Source organism: Aspergillus saccharolyticus (genome assembly GCF_003184585.1).
Source record: "Aspergillus saccharolyticus JOP 1030-1 unplaced genomic scaffold BP01scaffold_26, whole genome shotgun sequence".
In the NCBI taxonomy this organism is placed as follows: domain Eukaryota; kingdom Fungi; phylum Ascomycota; class Eurotiomycetes; order Eurotiales; family Aspergillaceae; genus Aspergillus; species Aspergillus saccharolyticus.
In genome coordinates this window covers 311,502-334,872 of record NW_020290636.1, presented here as the reverse complement: position 1 = coordinate 334,872, position 23,371 = coordinate 311,502, and the positions used below count along the sequence as shown (strand labels likewise).

Genomic DNA, 23,371 nt, shown 5'->3' with positions numbered 1-23,371 from the left:
CGCAGCTACCTCGGGCGACCCGCGTGTCGTCGCAAGGATTGGAAAACAGTTGACTAACATTTTATTCTGCTTCTTCTTGATTTAGACACGCACGGCCAAGGGTTTTCTGTTGTTGTCGGTCTTTTTCTTCTTACTCGTCCTGCCCATCAATCATCTTGCTGCGACTGAGGGTGAATTGGTATGCTATACGCCTCAACACCACATCGTCTATGATTTCTGTTGAAACTTCCTGGGCCTGGAGAAACCAAGCGCTGACCATATTGATTGAACGTAGCACCCGCGCTACGTCCACCTGGGGGTTTCCGCACGAGAACAATTACGCCGCAGGGGCTCCTTCTGAAGCACGGTCGAAGGAATGACAACATGCTCATGAGTGATGGCTTGTTACGGGTATTCTGGCCATACGATCTGCCGCGATCGTCCTCCCCGGGGGTGATTGTTGGCTGGCGGAATTCGGAGCTGGATTTATTTGTGCTGACCGTGCTGGAGGATGTTGAGGTGAGATCTTCGTTATTTGGCTGTTGGTTCCACCCCTCAACACTGGGCTGTGGTGGTTCCAGACGTGCGGGAAGGAGCCTCAATCGCTGACGTCCTGGTTCTTCCACCTCGCAGCCACGGAACGTCGATAATGCTCTCCGCGCCGGAATTCTCTTTCGCAATAGCCCACATCCTATTGTCCGGATATTCGCATTGTGTGGACGATCTGCTATGCATGTCTTAGGCTCGACAAATTCTCCGGACCCGCCGACTGCGTTCAATTCGTCCCATCTCTATGTGACGACAAGTCCGTCTTGTAAGGTACCGCGGATCTGGTGTCCACCTGAGACGAATCTCTCGGTTCAGGTTTTTATGTTCCATCGGCCACATCCCACGAGGATGGAATATATGTCTTTGGATCCCATCTCTTTGGCGTTGGGTGATCAGGTGTTTGCGGCGAATCAGACTGATGCGGTGTGCAGCAAGATTGATACTGAGGAGGAGCACGATAACGCCAAGGGAGGAAAGTTGGTTGAGAAGCTCAAGCTTCATACAGTCGTGAAGCATGTGCCGTCGTCGAAGGAGCAAGCTTTACCCCTCATTATCAATCAGGTAAACTGCGCCTATGAGATGGGCAAGCTCATGGAGAAGAACAGCCACTTGATTGGGATCCGAGTCAAGAGAAGTATGAGTGTTGGAGAGCGAGTCGTGGAATCTGCGACGACCTTGTGGGACATGTTTGTCCTCGGTGTTTCCTACGTCTTCTGGCAGTGGATATGGCCTGTTATCACGCGGATATTTGTCATCGGGCTCGTCTTTCACCGTACCATTGCAGAGGTCGTTCTACAAGTCCTGGAGTGGCGCGCCCATCCTGACGCTGCTGCACTCAAGGATATCTCCGCCACAGCCCAGCAGGTTGACATTCGCCTTCAACAATTCTGCTATTGGCCCATTCAATATGTCAAGCTGCGGCAAAGGAAAGATAATTGGGAGAGCGTAACAACTAGTCATCCGGACTATATTCGCTTCTACAATAGTCTGTGGCTTGTGGCTAATGATGTGATTATCGGAATCGCATTAGGATCATACATCATAGACAACGCCAATTGGGTTGCTTTTCAGATCAACTTCATCTTGACTGGCTGGACAGTGGAGGGGTTGCAGCGTACCATATCTTGGTTGATGGATTGGCCGGCTGGGTTAAAACTGAACAATGAGCTCGCTGCATTCCTTGGAGACCTCTTTCTGTGGGTTATAGAAAATTGGGCAGGTAGGTCTGAAGTCTTTCAGTGGTCGTCCACGGCAATTCAGCAATTATACTGACATGTCATTCAGCTTGCATTGCAAACCTGCAACCCTATCTCCCGCATATTATCTATGTGGTGGGATGTTCAAGCTTCGCTGGAGCAAGCATGCCAATTGCCTTATTTTCCGATTTAGTATCCATTCTCACCGTCCACATTTATTCATTCTATATCGCATCAGCGCGGATTTTCAACTGGCAGCTAACAATTATTATCTCGCTCTTTCATCTCTTCCGCGGCAAGAAGCGCAATGTGCTCCGCAACCGGATTGACTCATGCGATTATGATCTCGACCAGCTATTGCTGGGTACCATACTCTTCACCGTTCTTTTCTTTCTCCTTCCCACCGTGATCGTCTTCTACCTTGCTTTCGCGAGTGCGCGAATGTTGATCATCTCAGTGAAGGCTGCGCTCGACACCTGCCTGGCCTTCTTGAACCACTTTCCGCTCTTCGCTTTAATGCTGCGAGTCAAAGACTCACGGCGGTTACCCGGTACGTTCCACGCCGGATACTTGTTTTGGACCAAATCGCTGACGTCTATCAACAGGCGGAATCCGTTTTGAACTCCGTGAGGAGCACGACAAGTCCACAGCCAGCCAGTCCCCAACGAGCGTGCCCTATATTCATTTCGAGTCCATCCCGCTAGCGCTCCGTGCTATGTTTGATCAATACTTCCAACTGGGCCACCGTCTTCGGAAACACTACCTTGCTCCGAGAGTGATCTTCTGCCTGATTACTGGCCGCTTCGTGCCTCCTATTCATCGTCGCAATCTCTACGGCATGCAGTACAGCATGCTTCCTGCGCGCCGGGCGACCATGATGGAAGTCTGGTCAATGTTGACCCAACCCCGCAAGACGGGTAGCGGGGGTAGCACGTCCTCATCCATGGGCGGTGGCATCGGCACCGCAGCTAATGGGATCCTGAAGGTTCCTGGGACATTCGGGCAAGGGGACTTGCGCAGAAGAGGTCATCGATGACGCCATGAGTTTTATGTTTTGGACATACATACAGCAATTACAGTAATTGACCCGCTGTCAGCGGTTCCATTCAAAGTAGATATATTACAAATAGCTTCTTAGATCATATTGCACATGAATGTAGTCACAAGATATAGTACATATAAGCATAAGGCTCTATTTCTTCCTTCAAGGATGTGGAACAAAGCAAAACCCTTGGTCACGCCGTATGATGCAGTAGAGAAGGAGAAAGAGATGAGATGGGGAATAGGAAATGGTCGGTGGGGACTTCTACGGTGAGACAATCACAGACTGAGATAGACGATGCCCTAACAGAGATTCGAAGGGGGCATCAACAGACAGACAGTCCGTGATTCGCACATGTGGACAAATAGAGAATAGAAACAACTATTCCCGCCAAACAGAACAGAAACAAATATGTCGGAACAAGAAATAACCAAAAATGAGAGGATGGAAGTAATCTCAACCTCGACGAAGCGTCTCGGCGTCGAACTCCTTGGTCGTGCTCTTCCGAGCGTCTTCCAGCATGGAATCAATGCCTTTTTCTTTCAGGACGACCTGCTCGCGAAGTAAGTTAGAGAACTGACGCCATGATGTGCGTGTGGCGCATCGGAGACTAGCTATGACTACCCCAAAGAAAAAGAGACAGCAATACATACATTCAAGCAGGTCTTGTACTTTGTGAAGAGTTCCTCGCAGTCGTTGGAGGTGGTGTTGCCACGGAGGTATTCTTGGAGATTTGGGTTAGCATGTTCTCTGTCTCAGAAAATGAACAGACTGGCGGTTGGCTGGAACATACTCTCACTGTACCATTTGAGAAAGCAGGTGTCGTATTTCCTGTTTGTGGTCAGCTCAGTGAGTTTCTCTAGATGTACAATGTAGGTGATCTTGCTTACTCTTTGATATCGTTACATTCGGGGGCGATTGAGGCTGCCATTGTGAGAGTGGTTGGACTTGGAGATGTATTACAGATGCAGAGTGTTGCACAGTGAGGTGAGGACGGTTCTAAGAGGAAATAGAGCTGTACAGTATGTGGAGTGAGTTGATATGCTTCCTCTTGGGGAGGCAAATCATCGCCGCTGGTGAGATTACGTAACTACGATGGAGTTGAGAGGCAATTTACGCAGAAACCCAAAAGCGCAGGCGGTCAGACTCCGTCCAGCGCAATCATTTTCTCCACGACCGGCCGGCGCCTTTTTTTCCCTTTGTCTGTTGTTGCGCGGTAATAATTGTCAAATTCGATTGCAAGCAGTGGGTCTTTCTTAGCTTTCGACTCGTGCGTGAGACAGATAGGAGACTCATCGGCCTTGCCTTTGTGTCTGCCCCAGTGTCTGTTGAAGTTGCCTGATTTGAGAGAAAAAAAAAAGTCATTGGCACACACCATGAACTCCGCCACAGATTTCCCTCCGTTCCAGCAGAGGTTGACCTCGTCGCTGGTGCAAGTGACGCGCACTGTCGGCCAGCTTTCCGCCGAAGATGTCGATTTCCACCGGTCTTCGAACGCAGAGGTTTCCGATTCCCTGGACGAGCAGAGCAACCGCCTTTTGTCTCTGACCTCGTCGCTGTTGAAAGCGGCCACCGCGGGCACGGATATCTCGGCGCCGACGCTCGACGACGACGATTCCCTCGAAGACAATTGGCGCGGCGTCGTGGATGTGATCGATGCGCTTTTGGAAAAGGCGGATGCCTGTCTGGACGAGTTTACTGGAGTTATCAAGAAGTTGAGCCCCTCGCAGCAGGACCAGGCTGCCGCCGCCGCGGCGAAGGCCGCGAAGAGCAAGGCCGCGGCCGCCCGATTCCCAACCATTTACGACTACGGCCCATCCAAGATCCCGAAGCCCCAGTTGCTGTTCGAGCACCTCCCCGACAACACCGATATCTCGCCGTTCAAGCCGCTGCTGAAATCCAAGCCCCACGCGACGGTGCCGTTGGAGGACTCGCTGAAGCGCAGTGAGACCGCGGTCGGGTATGTGCACCCTTACGACACGGAAATCCGCGCGGCCAAGTTTCCTCCTTCGACGTATACTGTGTCGCCGCCGCGGGAGTATCAGCCGTGGGAGTCGACGACGGCGACCTTTGTCGATACTCTGGAAGGGGTGCAGGAGATGCTCGAGGAGCTGAAGGCCGCCACGGAGATTGCGATCGATCTGGAACACCACGATGTGCACTCGTATCAAGGTCTTGTCTCGTTGATGCAGATTAGTACCCGTGACAAGGACTGGGTTGTGGACACGCTGAAGCCATGGAGAGAGGAGCTCCAGGTTTTGAACGAAGTTTTTGCCGACCCTAGTATCTTGAAGGTGCTTCATGGATCGTCTATGGATATGATCTGGCTCCAGCGTGATCTGGGGTTGTATGCTGTTAACATGTTCGATACGTATCACGCCGCTTGCGCTCTGGGCTACCCGAAGCGCAGCTTGAAATTCCTGCTGCAAAAATTCGTCAACTTCGAAGCCGACAAGAAATATCAGATGGCCGACTGGAGAATTCGTCCAATTCCTGAGGGTATGTTCGACTATGCCCGCTCGGATACCCACTACCTCCTCTATGTTTATGATCACATCCGCAACGAGCTCGTCGAGAACTCTACTCCTGATAACAACCTGGTCGATTACGTGATGGAGCAGTCTAAGAAGGAAGCTTTGCAGATATACGAGCGTCCTGTTTACGACGCTGCCACTGGACAGGGACCGGGCGGCTGGTACGATCTTCTGGCTCGTAATCAGATCGTGATCAACAAGGAGCAGTTTGCCGTTTTCAAGGCGGTGCACCAGTGGCGTGATCAAGTGGCGAGGGAAGAGGACGAAGGTGTTCAGTGCGTGTTCCCCAAGCACGTTCTCTTCAGAGTAGCTCAGGCTATGCCGACGGACCTGGGCGTCCTGTACCGGACCCTGTCGCCTATGACGCCGATTGTTAAGGACCGGGCCGGAGATCTGTTGGAGGTTATCAAAACGGCGAAGATCGAAGGCGCCGATGGACCGGAGTGGCGCGATGTCTACGTCAAACCCACCAGAAGCACACTGGCAGCCACTGCCTCCGCTGAGGGCGTGGCGAGCTTCCTGCCTGCCGCCGTCGCTGACGATACAGATCTCCCTACGGCGGTCCGCTTCGAGACCTCGCAGTTCTGGGGTGGCGTGCTCGAAATCCAATCCCCCCTTCCATCCCCGAAGATCGCCGCTCTCGCCTCGGCCGAGGCGCTTCGTCTCTCACTTCCCCTGCCACCAATGCCCAGGACGGTCTCCGAAGCCCGCGAGAAGCTCGGCGTCTCCGCGCCCGCGGCGCCAGCCAAAGCCGCCGCGACTTCAGCCCTGGCAGCAGCCAAGCAGGAGCCCGAGGCACCGGAACCCGACAACAAATACTTCACCATCAAAGAGAAGGGCGGCCCGCGCAAACGCAAGGTCACCCCGGTTGAGCCGCAGTCAGAAGCTGAAGCGGCCGAGGACGTGGTCAGCTCCGCGGCGGATCTGGATTTGGATCTGAACGACAAGCCATCGAAGAAGCAACGACGCAAGGAGAAGAAGAACAAGGCTGCGCAGAACCAACAGCCCGAAGCCAAGGAAGAAGCCAAGGAAGAGGAGGCGCCTTTCGACTACGAGGGTGCGGCCTCCATGCTCAATGCCAACCCCATCGAGGAGGCCTCCAGACCTCGGAGGAAGAAGCAGTTCAACCCGTACGCCAAGGCGCTTGAGGCCCCGTCCGGGGTGCGCAAGCAGAAGCGTGAGACGGCCGGTCGTACTGCTACTTTCCGGTAGTTCGTTGTCTCCCGTCTGGTATGTTTTGTTTTGGACGAGTGTATGAACGATTGGAGAAGGGTATAAAAGTTGGAGGGAGGTTTTGGGGTCCTTCAAAAAAATTAGACTCGATTTATATGCATAGCGATACCCGGTTTTTCACATCTGAATGCAGAGCATTATCTGTGTCGTTGTTGTTGTTGTTGTCTCCTCGTCTACTTACTTCATAACATCAAACCAAAACTACGTGATGGTGATGATATGTAAAGATATCTGTAGAACTGGTAGAGATCCCAATGTCTCGTGGAATCCCAATGATCAACATACCCTCCCCACGCCCACTCTCAGTAATAAGAGACGGAGAATCAAGCAAACAAAACCTTCCGCCTCTGCTTAACCATATACTTGTACATCATCACCGAACCTACCCCCGAGAGTACACGGTCTTAGCCCACCGCCACCTACCACAACTGTAGTTGAAAAGAGGGGGAGACACTCACCAGGCGCATATAACCCCAAGAAGAACACAAAGATCGCCTTCACCAGAATATGGTCCGCCACCAGGGTCGCCCTGAACATCAACACCCATTCACTGGCGATGCCGATGGGGTAAAGACCCAGGAAGAGAGAGTATCTTTATTTCCCAATCCACGGATGGTGGGGGGGGGGATTTGTTAGCCAACTGAAGCTCTGGGTTGGGGAAACGCAAAAGTAACTAAGAACAAAACAGAACCCTCAAGACTGGACTGAAAGGAATGCCAATGACTAGCTATTACTGTACTGTACATACCTCAACCACTTCACCGACCCCGGCACGGCCTGCGGGCCCCCCCCGGAGAGCACAGCGAAGTACGTGTAACGGATTGCGTCGGCGAGGGACCATGCGAATAGCATGGCTGGGTAGACGAGGCTGGATGCGGACCAGGTTGACATGGGATTGGTGGCGGAAATGGTGGCCTCTGGGTAGGCGTAGTTGATGGCCCAGACTTGGACGGTGCGGGCGAAGATCTGGGTGAAGGTTGTGAAGATGGGGGCGCGGGTGAGGTCTTTCGTTTGTGTTAGTGGAATTACTTTTACTTAGAGAAGGGGGGCAGGGGGTGAGAGGGTGGTCACGACGCCTACCAAGCGCAGAGTGCACAATCTCTAGCGCAGCCAAGGTCTGCGTCCATCTTGTCCAGGGCTCGAGGGTGGTATAGATCGTCTGGGAATCTGGAGGTGCAGAGAGAAACAGGGCTGAGAGGAGGGTGAAGAGGATACGAGTCCAAAGTAGGGCGTTGATGGTGTTGTAGATTAGGAGATAGGAATTCTTGAGCGACATGTTTGATTTCTATTTGACTCTGGGATGAGGTATGGTATCGGGGTTTGTGGAAGGTAGGATTTTGGCACGATTGAGTAGCGGGTTTGGACGAGGTGAATTATTTTGTGCCTATGGGTTGGGATTTTAGTGGGGGTTTTGCAGGTGGATTTCGCATGTGATCCGAATTATGTGGAGGGCTTGTAGGAGCAGTTCAGGTCAAATAATCTCTCTAGCAGCAACGAGTCATAAAAATTAGTATGATGTGTGTAGGTATACTGTGTATGCTCTCGCGTATGGTGTTTTTTACAGTTATGGTCCACTCGAAACCAAGTATCTTCTGATTTAGAGTTTATGGTTCTAAACCTCCGGTTTACAGGCTGTGATTAGAGGATGTGGACTGAGATAGACCCCTCTTGTATCTGAGATGATATCGCATGGTCCAGCTTAGCACAAACTGATCTGACACAGAAGCATCGCCGGTGACTGAGCCCACTGCAACAGTCTGCAGTCTGCAGAGGCTCGGCTGCATCAGGTACCTAAGTTACCTACTTAGCGAGTGAAGTACCAATCGGTAATTGACTTCCGAGGGCCAACCACGTGTGAGCGCTGCGGTTGCCTCGGCCCGTCACCGCCCCTCCTGTCCCGGCTGTTTTGGGTCTAGCTGCCCGTCTTACTGCCGCCCCCACGGCTGCTTAACCGCCTTCCGAATGGAGTCGGTGGGTCATAAGCATACTAGTAGTATGTAGGATTATCTAGTCAAGAGGATTTAGGCAGGTATGGTGAATCTTGTGGTGCCATATACCGCAAATATGGCTGAAAGCCAATCACAGAGAGGGATGGAAGGAATTGTGTTCAAAAGTCGTTTGCACGTATGAAGTGGTACCGTCTGGTCTAAGCAAGTAGTAGATTCATGAGGCATACCTGAGCATTGTATAGCCTTCAGACTATGATCTGGCTACTAGTACTGACTCTCCCTGGCCGCTTCTCAAGAAGATGAACTGGGTCAAACATTATCACAGAAGTTGTGCTCGCGAGTCTAACCAGCAGGCTCCGCGGAAGAACAAGTGAATCCCTCCAAATCCTGCTCAAAGCCTAAGTTATACCTACGTAGTACGTAGCGATCACCTAGAATTCCCGCGTCGATCACAAACCACCCAGCGAATGCAGAGATGCTGCAGATCATCTGATCAGTGCTCTATATCATCAATCTCAATCCTTGTTTTTCTTGTGATATGATGTCAATCTGAGGTCCAGATACCACCGTGGCCCCCGTCACACAGAGTAGGATTCCCAAATACAGATACCTGACCCACGTCACAAAGTATGTGGTGTGGAGCCCTTTGAGTCCCAAGAGTGTAACAACCGGCCTGGGACAAAGAAATCAAATCATCGGAGCGGTCCGTGCTTGGTTTGCTACAGAGTAAGTACTACTACTGTACAATGCCGTCGCATGGTGGGAGAGACAAAGGGTCGTACAGCCTTAGACATGCATGCACGTCTGCACACCGGGATGGCGCTTGCAGCTGCAGCTGTGTTGAGAAATAGAGTTTCTTGGGTGTTGATGACCGAGTTTGTCCGATAAGTTAACTCTAGTAAACTGAATGATTGCAAGCATACTCTACCTGGTCAAGTGGGTGATGACTGGAGAGAGTACAGACCAGCAGAGGCAACCAGAGCCTGCTCCGTGCGTCATACTACATAGTACTTTTGGAGGAGGAGAAATGTTGAAGTCAATCTGTCAGCCACTGTTCTAGCCGCCGTGATCACTGAGCTGGACCAGCCTGGCCAGCAACGATCAACCCACTTTGTCCTACACAGAGGAATGTTCGGGACCTGCAATGGATGGTTGGAGGGAGACTGGATGATTGAGGGTAGCCCGCCAGCGTGGATTGTTCGCTATTGTGCATGCCTCATCGAATTCTAGGTTTTGAGGCATCCACCCACAGCTGGAGCTGCTAGTCGCCTATAATCAGCACCTAATGTGATAAGTAGACTCCATTGTTGGGTGTGCGGCTGGAGTCATGATGTAATGGAGGCTCTTACCTCCGTCAAGCGATTGAACCTACTGTGTAGTGTGTATACACCTTGTATCATCTTGTACACACTACGCCGACGAAGTGACCCGGAATCAAGAATAGCATCAGAGGTGAAACGGGGAGGGAAGCATCAAGTGCTAAGTTTAGTAGTGCCTAAGTGCCTTAGGCTGAGCGGAGGACAGCGGCAGTAGTTAGCCACAGTGGCCAGTGACCAGTGGTTTTTAAAGTTGACGCAGGTACCAGCCTTGGGTCCCTCCCGATCTGATCAGGCGGACCTTTTAGCTTGCCGCGCTAAACTGTATGCAGTAGGTGCCACTTGCAGGTGCCGTGCACTGAACAAATTCAGGGGAACCCGCTGGGTTTCAGCCCCGTGGCTATTCTTGCCGACTACTTTTAACGGAGTAAGTAGAGTAACTAAGTTACCGTGTAAGTACGTCTGCAGATGCATCCTTGGTGGCACAAGGCTGGTTACTACAAAGGCCAGAGAGGATGAACAAGAACAGTGGGCCTCTGAGATTCGCATCGGTTGAGCAAAAGAAATTCCGGCCCTCAAACGCAATCTTGAGAAGATCATCCTGGGGATTTATTTGTCAAATGTTTCTCAGTGCGTTCCGCGTGGACCTACAACTGCGTGGCTTTGCTCACCGGTAGGTTTGTTTGGCGCGGACAATCCATACGACTACGTTCTGATCCATGTCTCGTATCTGAGACCCCAAAAGTTGGACTTCTCTCCCGGTTGCGTCAGTGGTAGGACTCTACTGAGTATTTCAAGTAGTTACAGGAAGAAATTCCCCCCAACCAAGCAAGCCAAAGTGGCGAGTGGCAACATCCTCTCCGCTCAGGTACCGAACTCCTGATGGCACGACCCATGGGATCATGAATGGGCGCATTGGGCCAGGGGTAACAGAGTTGGGGAAGCAAGCCCGGATAATAAGGGTTTAGTCTCGTGCTAAGTTCTAGTCAAGGTGGACATCAACTTATCTAGTCCCGACGCAGTGTCGTTGCTAGTTTCTTAGGGTCGTTCACTTAACACCCATCCAGTTTAGTTCACTCTTTTCTGCTTAACAAGTTCCCCCCTTGCGTCGTCCTGCATGTCGACCGTCTCGCTCTCTCTGCACCAGCGGTCGAATCATGATCTCCGGTAAATGATCATCCAATTATCATCATTGGTGCAACGGCCCGGAGAGGGACGGAGTCATACTAGCAGGAGAAGGAGACACTCGACTGGTGGGTTGCCAACCATTCATAGGTTACTACTGCAAGCATTCTAAAGAGATTAAAAGGCAACTGAGAACATGATGGATTCCTTGGACTCAATCAGGAAGCCTGGCACCATTCATGGTCAGCATTATATTCAAAACAAAGATGGTCATGGTTTTCTGGACAATGTCTAATTAGAAGAGTAATGACCAGACGATGATCAGTTCGGTCAATCTCCATTCTCCCTTTGCGCATAGAGCAATGAATTGGCTACTACCCGTAGGTAGTGCTGGCCCTGACTCTTCTTGATGGTAGGGGAGTAGAGAGCTTTGAAGTGACTGCTATATTAATCAATTTATCTTGTATATGCGCCTTCATACAAGTTTTAAGACACTATCTACACCGTTCACCCCCTCCTGTCTCGGCTTATCTCTGCCGAGTGGGCATGGGAGAGAGAAGACGGAGAACAGAAGAAGAAAAGGCAAAGGGGAGAGGGATGCATGCCGGTGCCTGGGATGGTCTGTACTCCGTACTGTTACTCGAGTGAAGCGCGTTGCGTACCTGCTTGGCCCTTGCCCATTCAACCCACCCACCCGTCCGTCCGTTCACTGCGTTGTTGCTGCAAGTCACGGAGACCATCTCCACACCACCCTTTCTTGTCTTTTCTGATTGTGTATTTTCCTTCGTCCGTTCCCCTTCCTCAACCCCCCTCCCCCCCTCCCATCCGACTTTCTTGTATAAAATTAATTTTTTTTTGAATGTATTTTCCCTTTTTATTCTTTCACTTTGCCCTTTCGGGACTGGGATGCCCACTTTTCGCAACTCAACCCGACGTTCAAACCCAGGCAATCCACTTTCCTTCCAGCCATCCATTCTTTCTCCCTCTCTTAGTTAAGTTACTTACTACTCGCCGACTCGCTCTACTGGCGCATGCACACAACTCCTTTCTTTCTTATTCTCAACCTACTTGGAGTAGAGTTCTTATAGAATTCTATGATTACTTGCTTAATTCCTGCCAAACCTTGTAACTTCAAATTTCTCAACCGATTTCTACCTATATACATAACGTACTCCGTACTGCGTATATAAGTACACCATTGTTACCAGTGGGATAAATACTACGGGGACTGCGATTGACTAGTACTGACTTGGGCCAGTGGTGGCCCTGATTTTCATCTGTGTCCGACCGGCATCTTTCTCCTCCTGCCCCCTCCTCCTCCTCTTCTTCTTCTTCCTCCTCCCTCTTTTCACTCCCCTCTTCTCTATCCTCCCTCTCCATCAATCTATTAATTAATTCCTGCCTATCCTTGCCTTGCGCTCCCTTCCTTGATCCGGCAGTGGTTTCGCTTCTAGTACTTATCATCCAATCCGGTCCATACCTTCGAAGCTCGCGATCACTTTAAACACGACCGTCTCTCTCTCATTAATTCTCTCGGAGGTATTTCCACCTCCCTCGTTCTCCCAACCGACCTATAGCCGCCGGAGAGTATTCAAATCGCCAACCCCTGTTGATCGCACCTTTTCGCGCCGTTATCGTCAATCCTTTATTCGGAGTGTTCAACGTCTACTGCTTTTCGAATTCCGTCCTTCCTTCTTGACCGTGCCTAGGCCTGTCAGGGCCGCTCAGTCGCCGATCCAACGGCTACTCACTTTTTTGTCCCTCGCGGTCGCCCTCGACCATATTCCGCATACGTGCTCGATAGGGGCTACAATTCCTCTACCGACCTTCTCGCATTGCGCTCCGTCAACAAACAGTTGTGTGCCATATGAGCTTGGGTCCTGATTCTTCCTCAGGCTCAGCAATTGATCGTCGCGATCCTTCACAAACGGCACTGAATGTGCGCTTGGTGCTAGCTGATAGTCCGTGCGAATCGCGATTGCACGCCCATCGTTCAAGTGCTTCACCTTAGCGCACTGTCACAGTCCTTCGGTTTACACTATGTCGGTTGCCACGATGCTACAACCTGCTTCAAGAACGTCCACTTCCTCTTCCTCGTCTTTTCAACCCATGACGCGTCAGAACACTATGTCGTCTCACGACACGCGGTCTCTCCGCCAATCGAAGCGGATGTCAATGAATGCGCTGTACATGTCAATGTCAGCGAAGGATAGAGACTTGGAAATCTCGGATGATCTAGCTAGAGGTGAGTATTTTTCGCCCCTGGTTGTCTTCGTTTCCTTACTGATATTGATCGAAACAGCCCAGAAATTCCTGCAAGAATTGAAAACGAATATTTCCTCACAATCAAAGAAGAATTTTGTTCTCGAAAAGGATGTCCGATATCTGGATTCTCGCATCGCGCTGTTGATCCAGAATCGTATGGCCCTAGAAGAGGTATGAATTGAGCAGCCGCTGATCCTTTCCGTTAATCTTAACTTCGCTGCAGCAAAACGAAGTTGCCAGCCACCTCGACGAAGTCCTGGATCCTCAGGAGGGGTTCTTTCCCAATGACGACAAAACCCAGAAATACGGCAATCTCTTGTTTCTCCTTCAGTCTGAGCCGCGCCACATCGCCCATCTATGCCGACTCGTCTCCATGTCCGAGATAGATTCCCTCTTACAAACGGTCATGTTCACCATTTACGGAAACCAGTATGAGAGCCGTGAGGAGCATTTGCTCCTGACTATGTTTCAATCGGTTCTTACCTATCAATTTGACAACACACCGGAATACTCATCCCTCCTCCGCCAGAACACCCCGGTCTCACGCATGATGACGACATACACGCGACGTGGACCTGGTCAAAGCTATCTTAAACAAGTCCTCGCCGACCAGATTAATTCTTTGATTGAGCTGCGTGACGTCGACCTGGAAATTAATCCCCTGAAGGTATATGAGACCATGGTGAAAGAGATTGAAGAAGAGAATGGGTCGCTGCCTGACTACCTTGCGAGATCGGTGACTGCGGAAGCCGCGGCCGAGAACAAGCAAGTGCAGGCTATTATCGAGCCGCGCTTGAAGATGCTTACGGAGTTGGCCAATAAGTTCTTGTCCACCATCATAGATCATGTTGACGAAGCTCCGTATGGCATAAGGTGGATCTGCAAACAAATCCGGAGCTTGTCTCGACGCAAATACCCTGATGCGCAGGACCAGACGATTTGCACCCTCATAGGAGGATTCTTCTTTCTCCGATTCATCAATCCAGCCATCGTCACCCCGCGGTCTTACATGCTAATTGAGTCGACCCCCACCGAAAAGCCCCGTCGCACGCTCACATTGATCGCCAAGATGCTTCAGAACTTGGCAAATAAGCCCTCCTATGCCAAGGAGCCTTATATGGCAAAACTGCAACCGTTCATCGAGCAGAACAAGGAACGGGTCAACAAGTTCATGCTTGACCTGTGTGAGGTGCAGGATTTCTATGAGAGCTTGGAGATGGACAACTACATCGCACTGTCTAAGCGTGATCTGGAGTTGCAGATTACGCTGAATGAGATGTATGCCACGCATGCCTTGTTGGAGAAACACAACGTGGCCTTGGCACAAGATCAACATTCCCATCTTCACGTGTTGTTGCAGGAGCTTGGTACGGCACCGCCCCAGGTTCCGCGCAAGGAAAATAGGACCATCACAGTCCCCCTGTTTAGCCGCTGGGAAACTACTGCATTGGATGATCTGACCTCGGCCCTTGATATCACGCAAGAGGAAGTGTTCTTTATGGAAGCCAAGTCGACCTTCGTCCACATCCTGCGTTCGTTGCCAACGGACTCCCCAGTCGCTCGGCGCCCACTTCGCCTTTACCGCATTGCAGAGGCGGCAGCAACCTCAAAGACCGGCGATGCGGCCATGGTCAAGAAAGGAATCCGCACTATGGAGTTGCTGAGCCAGCTCCAGGAGATGGGAGTGATTGATCGATCGGACGATTTCAGTCTTCTCCGCGACGAGGTGGAACAAGAGCTGGTTCACCTGGGATCTCTGAAAGAAAAGGTCTTGGAGGAGACGAAGAAGTTGGAAGAAGTGTTTGCCACCATCCGCGATCACAATGCCTACTTGGTGGGTCAGCTCGAAACGTACAAATCGTACTTGCACAACGTCCGAAGCCAATCAGAGGGCAAACAACGTAAGCAGCAAAAGCATCAAGAGCTTGGTCCCTACAAGTTCACCCATCAGCAGCTGGAGAAGGAAGGCGTGATTCGGAAGAGCAATGTCCCTGAAAACCGTCGAGCGAATATCTATTTCATGTTCAAGAGTCCGTTGCCTGGCACTTTTGTCATCAGCCTTCACTACAAAGGTAAGCTGAACATTGTTCATTCGTGGCGCTCTGCAAGCAGTCTGTTAACATTGTGACATTAGGCCGTGCTCGTGGACTTCTAGAACTGGATCTCAAGCTTGATGATCTGCTCGAAATGCAGAAAGACAACCAGGAGGACCTGGACTTAGAGTATGTTCAGTTCAATGTCTCAAAGGTACTCGCACTTTTGAACAAACGATTCGCACGGAAGAAGGGCTGGTAGGAAGCCCTCGGTATTCGGCCTTCACGCCGATTACCGTGACGACTTACATGAATTTGAGCGACCGGCTTGCAAGAAACGCTTCATGTTCGGGCGACCGTACTTGTGGGGCAGACGTTGCTGGTGTATCCGTTCGTTCTACGCTACGATTCAGAGATGGTTGGATGATTGACGGGGAATTACCTTCTTCGCTTATTCCCGATTTTCCCACGACGGGGTTCGACGATTGATCATCGGCAGCGTTCCGATGATTTTCAGTCTCAGTTCTGCTTCCCCTTTTTCCATTGGTGTCTGCTGGCCATCCGAGGCGGTAATGGTTGGTTGATTCCAGGGTGACAAAAGGCGCTGTCCTCGCTGGTTCGAGGGCGAGTGCTCATGGCTCTGATCTGATTTTATCTATCACTGTCCCATTTTGGCGATGGCTATATCCTGTAATGATTGGTGCCTGGATTTGGCTCGACCACTTGGCGCAGGTTTTTATTTTATTGCTACATTTCTATGCCGTATTATGTCATACTGTCCATATATGTACTTATAAACATTGGATTTAGCGTTCTCCTGCCACGATATGGCTCTTAATGAAGAGGGTAATCCCGACTTGACTTGTGCATCTGATCAGAGCCTTCGAATCCGCGGCTTGGTGGATCTGTCTGCCCTTCGTTGCGAGCAGGGTATGGGCGCTTTGGCCACGGGAATCCGGGACAGGTAGATCTCGCCAGGACTGGGTGGGATAGGTCATCGACCGCAGACAGAGACTATACCTACGTCACGCAGCATGCATAGTACCAAGTGATCGAAGTCTTAGCCAATACTTGCGGTCCTACTCGTTGGGATGGGGATGGAGAAGGATCCGGTGAACCGCCTGTTGCTGAGACTTCGGCCTCCTCTATCAGGCATCAACTTCAGGCTATCAACATCTCCCTCAGTAACTTCAAGTTAACATGGAATATTCAATTTATTGGTATTCTCTCCTCTGCTGCTCTTGTAGGACAACCGAGAGATAAGAATTGTGTTTGACCCCCTTAGAACCTACTAAAAGTATAGATTGTCTGTTTCCCCCTTCTCCTCTCTTTTTTGTCCAAATTGCGACGTCCCGCTTAAGTGTGCCTCCGTCCCCCACTCCCCTCTCCCTCTCCCTCTCCCTCTCTCCCCCTCCCCCTGCACCGCCCAATTTGTCCTCCTCTCGCCGCCTCCTCCCCCTCCCCTTTCCCGACCACAACACGGAAGTTTAGTCCTTCTTAAACCCAACTTTATCACAACTCTCTTCTTCTCTTCCAACCTACTCACTCTCCCCTCCTTTCCTCTTTCCCTCATTATCTTTTCCCTCTCACCCCCACCTCCTCTCCCTCTTCACACGTATTTCCAAGATGGCTACCTCGTCCCAGTACGACGACTACGACTTTCCGACCACGGCACCGGAGGCTCAGCCAGGCCACCCCGGCCACACCACCCCAGAGCAGGATGCGAAGGTGGAGCAACTTCGGAGCGAACTCGAACAGCTTGGCTACACTGAGAGGCTGGACACTCTCACGTTGCTGCGCTTTCTGAGAGCCCGCAAGTTCGATGTCGCCCTTGCCAAAGCTATGTAGGTGTCCCCCTTCTGTATCCACCCCATCATTTGTTTTCTCGAGCGTCGGAGGCAAACAAAGGGGAACCGCGCTGGCATCCTGCATGCTTCAATTAGTACAAACTATACCCGTATTAGACGAAAGCGCAACTGACTAACGTCATCTGTGAAACAGGTTCATCGACAGTGAGAAGTGGCGGAAAGAGTTCGGAACCGACGATTTGGTCCGCACTTTCGACTACACGGAGAAGCCCCAGGTTTTCGAATACTACCCTCAATATTATCACAAAACGGACAAGGTATGATCTCCACGGCAAAGCAGAGTGTGCAGATTGACATAGATGGGAGAACGAGTGCTAATGGTTCTTGGTATCATGTAGGATGGCCGGCCCGTCTACATTGAGAAGCTTGGCAAGATTGATCTCAATGCCTTGCACAAGATTACCACCGAAGAGCGTATGCTTCAGAACCTCGTAACTGAGTACGAGAAGCTCGCCGACCCTCGTTTGCCCGCTTGCTCGCGCAAGGCTGGCAAGCTTCTGGAGACCTGCTGCACTATCATGGACCTGAAGGGTGTTGGAATCACTAGCGCTCCGTCTGTGTACGGATACCTCAGCCAGGCGTCTGGCATCTCTCAAAACTACTACCCCGAGCGTCTGGGCAAGCTTTATCTGATCAACGCTCCTTGGGGATTCAGCGGCGTGTTCAGCTTCGTGAAGAAGTTCCTTGACCCCGTCACTGTCAGCAAGATCCACGTTCTGGGCACCGGCTACAAGAAGGAGTTGTTGGCCCAGGTTCCTGCCGAGAACCTCCCCGAAGAGTTTGGAGGTACTTGCAAATGCAGCGGCGGGTGCGAGCTCAGCGATATGGGACCTTGGAAGGAAGCTGAATGGGCCAAGCCCCCCAAGTGGGCTACGCCCAAGGAGGAACAGACTGTGGCCACAACCGAGGAGCCGGTTGTTGAGCCTCCCCAGCCTAGCGCATAAAGTCCTTGCTGTTTTCTTTCGATGGATTTTCTTGTTCGCGTTATATTGGATCAATATGGTAAAAGCTTCAGGCATGATTTTGCCAATCTATATCCCTTCTTTTGTTGCTAGAGTTGTTTGGTCTGTTCCCATTTCTTCATTTTTTGTCGGGCAAGGTCCTACTACCAAATGCCCGTTCACTTTTTTTCCCATACGTTATCCAATATCAGATGAACCTGTCCACTGGCTGATTTCTCTGAGTTTATCACACGTGGGAGCCGGTGGTGTTTTGACAAGCATAGTTCCACTGTTGCTCTTTTGATTGATCGTTGTCTTTCCGTTCTTCTTTGTTGTCTGTTGAGCTTTGCGGTTTCGACGATTGTCTGAGCGTGGCGAAGTGCATTTATATACACTGGAGTGCAGGCGGGGAGTAATGCCCGGGTGGCCGACGAAAGAGTCACACGGAGTTGGGATAGAGTTACGTAGACTGGAGTACATAGAACCGTTGCAGCAGTTGACGACGGCTTTACAAGCAGGTGAATTGCCTGTCTATACCAGACAATCTTCAAGCCCAAGACCGCAAATCTTCAGTGGTTTAACACAATGCACCATAATTCAAATTTGGTATCATCCCAAGCCTACCCAGGCTGCCAACGCCAATAATGAATAAAGCAAAAGAGATAGCAGCGTCCAACCCCTTACTTCTTCTTTTCAACCACCTCGACCGCCCGACCCGCGCGTTCGGCCTTTCCCACCGTCGATGCGAGGGCGTTTCCGTCTGCGCCCTCAGTGTCTGATGCAGCGGCCTGCCCGGCCACGGCTTCCCCCTGCAGCCGGAGTAGAGTCCGCAGGGCATCCTCGTAGACCTCAGCCATCTCTCCACTTCGCCAGCGCTCCGCCTCATGCTCCGAGCCTAGCGGAATCTGTAATTTGGCGCGGCGCGCCAATCGAGGCGACCTTCTTTTCGTTTTCGTCGTTGTTCCCTTATCCACTGTCCCAACCCCAGCATCTCCACGTGCATCCACCATCTCCGTGTCTCCAGCCAACAGCCCACTGCCGTCCGCTCGAGACGCTGGCGGCCCGGTCTCCATACCTGTCATTTCTTGGTCCTCCCCTGTTCCCGCATTGCCACCTCTCTCCTGACTTGATCCCTCGCTCTCCTCCTTGAGTTCACCCTCGTTCTCCTGGCTCACAACAGTGTTTGTGATATCGTCACCCTCTTCCTCCACCTCTCCATCCTCCTCAACATCCTCCGCCTCGTCCTCCGCCTCTTCCTCCTCAATCACCCTCCTCAATTGCTCCGCATACGCCCGCGCCGCCCTGGCCGGCGCGTCTCGCCGCAACTGCGCCACCGTCGTCGTCAACGACTCCAACTGCGCGTACAGCGACGTCACCCGCGCTGCGAGCTTTGCGTCATATGCCTCGTACTCGACCTGCTCCGAGGGCGCGGTGAACGAGGCGGGAAACGGGAATTCCTTGGACGAAGAGTCGAGCCCGTTGATTGTGATAGAGGAGGAGGCGCTTGTGAAGGTGCGGAGGATGTACTGTTCCACGGGCGATGGGTGGTTAGCTGTTGTTGCCCTGCCTTCTTTTGGTTCTATTTCTTGCGGGGTCGGGGCGGAAGTAGTATGGAGTGGTACGGAGGAAACCACCGAGTAGACTACAAAGCGCACGTACCTCATCGACTAGTTCGCGGACACGTTCGCGCATAGGGTCAGGACCATCGTTGGAGTTGGCTGAGGGGGGCAGGTGGAGGTCGAGCTTTTGGCGGGAGAGCGCGACGGTGTTGCCGTAGAGGTAGGTTAGGTCGGCGGGGGATTGGAGTTCGATTTTGCGGTGGTGGGGGTCTGTCATCTTCCTGTTGCTGCTGGGCGTTCTTATGATTGATGGTTGGGGAGGGGGTATCCGAGTTGAGAGTCGGAATGAGATTTGGTGATGGGATCGGATTGGGTTTATTGTTTTGTTTTATCGGGAGGAGTGGATGATGGGCGGAGATACGCCGCAGGGCGCACGATAGTCTCTCACGGTCTTACCAGTTGGCGGTTAATGCCTGAGGCTTGTTGTAATGATTGCCTCAGGCAACTTATGCCGATCGGCGGATCCCCACATAACGATGTCATCGATATTAGAGGAACTTGGTTGCAGTTGAGTTTCACTTAAAACACTCCCAGTCACGAACTACTCCTATCTCTCTGTCCCCATTATGCCGTGGTCGATCATCCTGCGATACACTCTTTGGTTCCCCCCCCTGGCCTTATGTGTGATGCTACCTTATTGTTCCTTTACTCCCTACTAATTTATTCTTATACTCGCTCCTAGAATTGATAATTCGGTCCTGCGGAGGGCTATTCGACCTTCAAATTCCCTTCCCCCCTACTGCTCGCCAATAGCTCCACCTACCACTTCCTCTTCGTTTCACTTCAGGTGCAATCAATAGTATAGACGGCTGCGATGAGATTACTGTTGGGCTGCGATTATCTGAGCTAGTATTTAACGAGACCATTCCCACAAGAAATGGAGGGCCATCTCAAGATCAGTCTCCTCGACAAGACCGCTCCCCGTCGTCCATCTGACGATGCGCTGGCGCAAACCCACACCGCTACCGATCTTTCTCATAACATCTCGAGAAAGTTCACCCGTGCTTCGATTCGCAGCGGACTCGCCAAACGCAAGTATGCCAAATGGCAGCCGGAACGCCTTGGTCTGACCGACGATGAGGACACTTCCGACCGCAGAGCGTCCGACGGGCGAGATCTTTACACGACTGAGACGCGAACGGACACACTGGCCAGAGAGAGCCGCTTGACGGCCACCACTACGGGCCCCTCCTCGACGCAATGCTCCCCGGAGGATCAGTCGGATGTCGATAATGCGACTAACGCTCCTCGTGGTGACGGGGCCGAGCATGATGGTCACAGCCACCCGAAGCTTACAGGGCTCAAGCCGGGCACCGAGCTGGACATACTGTACGAGAACCAGCGCGGCTGGTTCTTCTTCGGCATCCCTCTCTACTCGCAGAGCTCCCTACTGAACTTCGACCCCGCGGCTTGGACAACGCCCGACGGTCGCGATAGCGCCGTCAACATTACCAACGCCCAGCTGCCGGATCCCAGCTGGGAATGGGTCTGGAAAACCTGGTATGTGGACATGTCGGGCGATGTGGACGATCAGGGCTGGCAGTACTCGTTCTCGTTCGGCTCGTCGGCCTGGCATGGCTCGCATCCCTGGTATCATTCATACGTGCGTCGACGGCGGTGGGTGCGGCTGCGAGTGAAGCGCGTGGCGGAGCGCAGCCGTCGGGGTCGTTCGGGCCTGGAGGCGGCGCACATGCTCAATGAAGATTACTTCACGATTCATTCGGGTAAGGCGAAGACGAGGGCGTCCAGTGTGGATGGTCTGTCGCGTGTCACGTCCGGGTACCTCAGTCGGGTCGCCACGAAGGTTGAGGAAGAGGAGGAGCATGTGGAGGAGATTGCCAGTATCCCTGCGTTAATGCATGCGTTACGAGTGGCACGAGTCGATCGCGAGAAGATGGATGCTCTGGAGAAGTTCTTGCAGGAGGGCGGGGACGAGCTCTTCTATTTGGATGGGAAGGTAAGTTTGTTCCTTCGCTGTACTCTCAATATTGGCTCGGCTGACTTGAATCATGTTAGATCCCGGAGATCATGTCCATGTTTGTCTTCCAAGCTTCGCGGTGGCAGTACTACACACGCCTGTCCGATGTCGTCGACGAATTATCCAGGGAGAGCTCTGAAAAAACGGGGAAGGAAGCAGCAGAGCTACAGCGCCAGCGTGATCATCTCCAAAAGGCCGCGGAGGTGGCGCGGCGTCACCTCACGGGACCCGAAGTGCTACAATCCGATGATCGGCATCTCGAGGCGGACATGTTGGACTTGACTCCAGCGCCGAAGAGAGGTAGTCTTTTATCGAGGTACTCCGGCAAGTTTACCTTCCAGCCTATGGATGATGGGGGTGAAATCAAGGGTATCCCCCAGGCAGCTGAAGTCGGGCGCGAAGGCCATATCTACCAGTATACTTCTTGATGGCTTGTTGTGTTTGCATGTCTACTAGCATGGTGTTCAGTTTTGGGATTCATTATATCTGGGATTAGCTGGGCGTCACGGAGCATGAATGTATTATATATTTGTATCCCTAATCGAATTGTTATTTATTGCTGTCCTCTTCGTCTTTGTACTTCTAGATGAAAGTAGGGCAAATCGGGTGTTGACAGCGGAGATGCTGGCGGCGGGCATAAAACCTCGGACTGACTGCTGACCGCCCTGGCCGACAAAAACATTTTCGAAGTTCCCGCAGCGGAGCGGCCACCGGAGCTTTGATCTTCTTGCCTTTCACCTCGCCCTCGAAAGAAACAACTTCCACATTTTCCTCCCATCCCCTGTTCTCCTGCCCCGGTTCTAGCCCAGGGGCAATCCCTTCGGGTGTTCGTCAATGCTCTCACGCAGTCGCCCGTATCTCACAAGGCGCAGATTACCTGCTGTCCTGGAACACGTCGCGGCTGCCCCCGATGAGCCACTCCTCTTTCTCTATCCTTCCTGGTCTGCGTCCTTGCCCACGCACCGGAGATCTTTCTCCGCAATTAATCCGGCTCTTGATCCCACAAAGCAAACGCACCGCCCTCGCAAGCGGGGACTCAGTGCCCCTCGACTTTCCCCGCAGGCCTCGACAAGGATTCCCTCCAGACAATTAACCTCCGCGACCTGTACCGGGGTCGCGAGACCTGTCCCGAACAAAGAACCCACAAAATGTACAGCAAAACCTCAAGCCCTGCGGCACTCATCCTTTCCTCGACCGCGGGCCGATAGCGTCTCGCGATGGAAACAACTGCAGCTGAAAAGTCACGTCGCGCTGTCCTCGATCTCGCCCCGCGACAAGAAGAAGTTAGCAAATCGACAATCAGAGCTCGGAACCACCCGCAAAGGCTATCGAGAAAATCTACAAAAGAGGTTGAAGGATCAAACTGGAGTTTTCGAGAGGTTGCTTCGGATGCATCAGACAACCCCGGCAGGTGCTCCGCGGAAGCCCGGCCAGCTAGAAGTATATATGCGGGAGGAAACGATTGCCGAGCTCGCAGGCATGGTGTCTCGAGGCGAGAACATCTTCTATCGCGAAGTATATCATGGGTGCAAGGTGCATGTCCGGCCGGTTTCGGAGAGCGTGGGGCTGTGTCGCCGGGTGATTCTCGAAGGGCGACCGGCGGCTGTGAAGGAGGTCCAAAAAGAGCTGCTTGAGATCAGCACTTTACAGGACGAATTCGACCCGGTCGTCAGCATACATAAGCCCGTGGTTCCCATCTATCCATCGGTGGACAGACGCATACACAAAGATATACCCCTAGTGC

The 23,371-nt window shown here is 52.1% G+C and overlaps 8 protein-coding genes across 8 annotated transcripts; 5 read left to right on the top strand and 3 right to left on the bottom strand.

The window, feature by feature from the left end:
• Positions 1-363: 363 nt before the first annotated feature.
• Positions 364-2,798, top strand: BP01DRAFT_323271 (phosphatidylinositol N-acetylglucosaminyltransferase; the record flags this gene model as incomplete). The annotated part of the gene is made up of 5 exons (XM_025572783.1): positions 364-520; positions 576-589; positions 613-1,747; positions 1,813-2,274; positions 2,330-2,798. 5 exons carry the CDS (start codon positions 364-366, stop codon positions 2,758-2,760), a joined length of 2,199 nt encoding a protein of 732 aa, XP_025429550.1. The 3' UTR covers positions 2,761-2,798.
• A 58-nt stretch (positions 2,799-2,856) lies between these two features.
• On the bottom strand, positions 2,857-3,830 carry BP01DRAFT_358540 (uncharacterized protein). The gene is made up of 4 exons (XM_025575462.1): positions 3,657-3,830; positions 3,560-3,597; positions 3,420-3,490; positions 2,857-3,318 (listed from the first exon to the last, which is right to left on the bottom strand). The coding sequence occupies exons 1-4, from the start codon at positions 3,695-3,697 to the stop codon at positions 3,223-3,225; spliced, it is 246 nt and encodes an 81-aa protein (XP_025429549.1). The 5' UTR covers positions 3,698-3,830; the 3' UTR covers positions 2,857-3,222.
• A 149-nt stretch (positions 3,831-3,979) lies between these two features.
• BP01DRAFT_358539 (exosome nuclease subunit RRP6) lies at positions 3,980-6,753 on the top strand. The gene has a single exon (XM_025575461.1). It carries the CDS (start codon positions 4,143-4,145, stop codon positions 6,510-6,512), a length of 2,370 nt encoding a protein of 789 aa, XP_025429548.1. The 5' UTR covers positions 3,980-4,142; the 3' UTR covers positions 6,513-6,753.
• Positions 6,754-6,856: 103 nt separating this feature from the next.
• BP01DRAFT_393399 (putative membrane protein) lies at positions 6,857-7,839 on the bottom strand (the record flags this gene model as incomplete). The annotated part of the gene is made up of 4 exons (XM_025578234.1): positions 7,614-7,839; positions 7,282-7,537; positions 6,992-7,125; positions 6,857-6,915 (listed from the first exon to the last, which is right to left on the bottom strand). The coding sequence occupies exons 1-4, from the start codon at positions 7,807-7,809 to the stop codon at positions 6,857-6,859; spliced, it is 645 nt and encodes a 214-aa protein (XP_025429547.1). The 5' UTR covers positions 7,810-7,839.
• A 4,836-nt stretch (positions 7,840-12,675) lies between these two features.
• On the top strand, positions 12,676-15,755 carry BP01DRAFT_101095 (Ras GTPase activating protein IRA2). The gene is made up of 4 exons (XM_025570241.1): positions 12,676-13,168; positions 13,226-13,359; positions 13,412-15,260; positions 15,323-15,755. Exons 1-4 carry the CDS (start codon positions 12,964-12,966, stop codon positions 15,481-15,483), a joined length of 2,349 nt encoding a protein of 782 aa, XP_025429546.1. The 5' UTR covers positions 12,676-12,963; the 3' UTR covers positions 15,484-15,755.
• Positions 15,756-16,847: 1,092 nt separating this feature from the next.
• Positions 16,848-18,033, top strand: BP01DRAFT_367335 (SEC14 family lipid-binding protein; the record flags this gene model as incomplete). Its single annotated transcript, XM_025576452.1, has 3 exons — positions 16,848-17,065; positions 17,223-17,346; positions 17,428-18,033. The coding sequence occupies 3 exons, from the start codon at positions 16,848-16,850 to the stop codon at positions 18,031-18,033; spliced, it is 948 nt and encodes a 315-aa protein (XP_025429545.1).
• A 577-nt stretch (positions 18,034-18,610) lies between these two features.
• Positions 18,611-19,973, bottom strand: BP01DRAFT_424847 (uncharacterized protein). The gene is made up of 2 exons (XM_025579721.1): positions 19,690-19,973; positions 18,611-19,556 (listed from the first exon to the last, which is right to left on the bottom strand). Exons 1-2 carry the CDS (start codon positions 19,864-19,866, stop codon positions 18,711-18,713), a joined length of 1,023 nt encoding a protein of 340 aa, XP_025429544.1. The 5' UTR covers positions 19,867-19,973; the 3' UTR covers positions 18,611-18,710.
• Positions 19,974-20,184: 211 nt separating this feature from the next.
• Positions 20,185-22,186, top strand: BP01DRAFT_323250 (uncharacterized protein). The gene is made up of 2 exons (XM_025572782.1): positions 20,185-21,606; positions 21,666-22,186. Exons 1-2 carry the CDS (start codon positions 20,527-20,529, stop codon positions 22,053-22,055), a joined length of 1,470 nt encoding a protein of 489 aa, XP_025429543.1. The 5' UTR covers positions 20,185-20,526; the 3' UTR covers positions 22,056-22,186.
• The last annotated feature ends 1,185 nt before the right edge of the window (positions 22,187-23,371 follow it).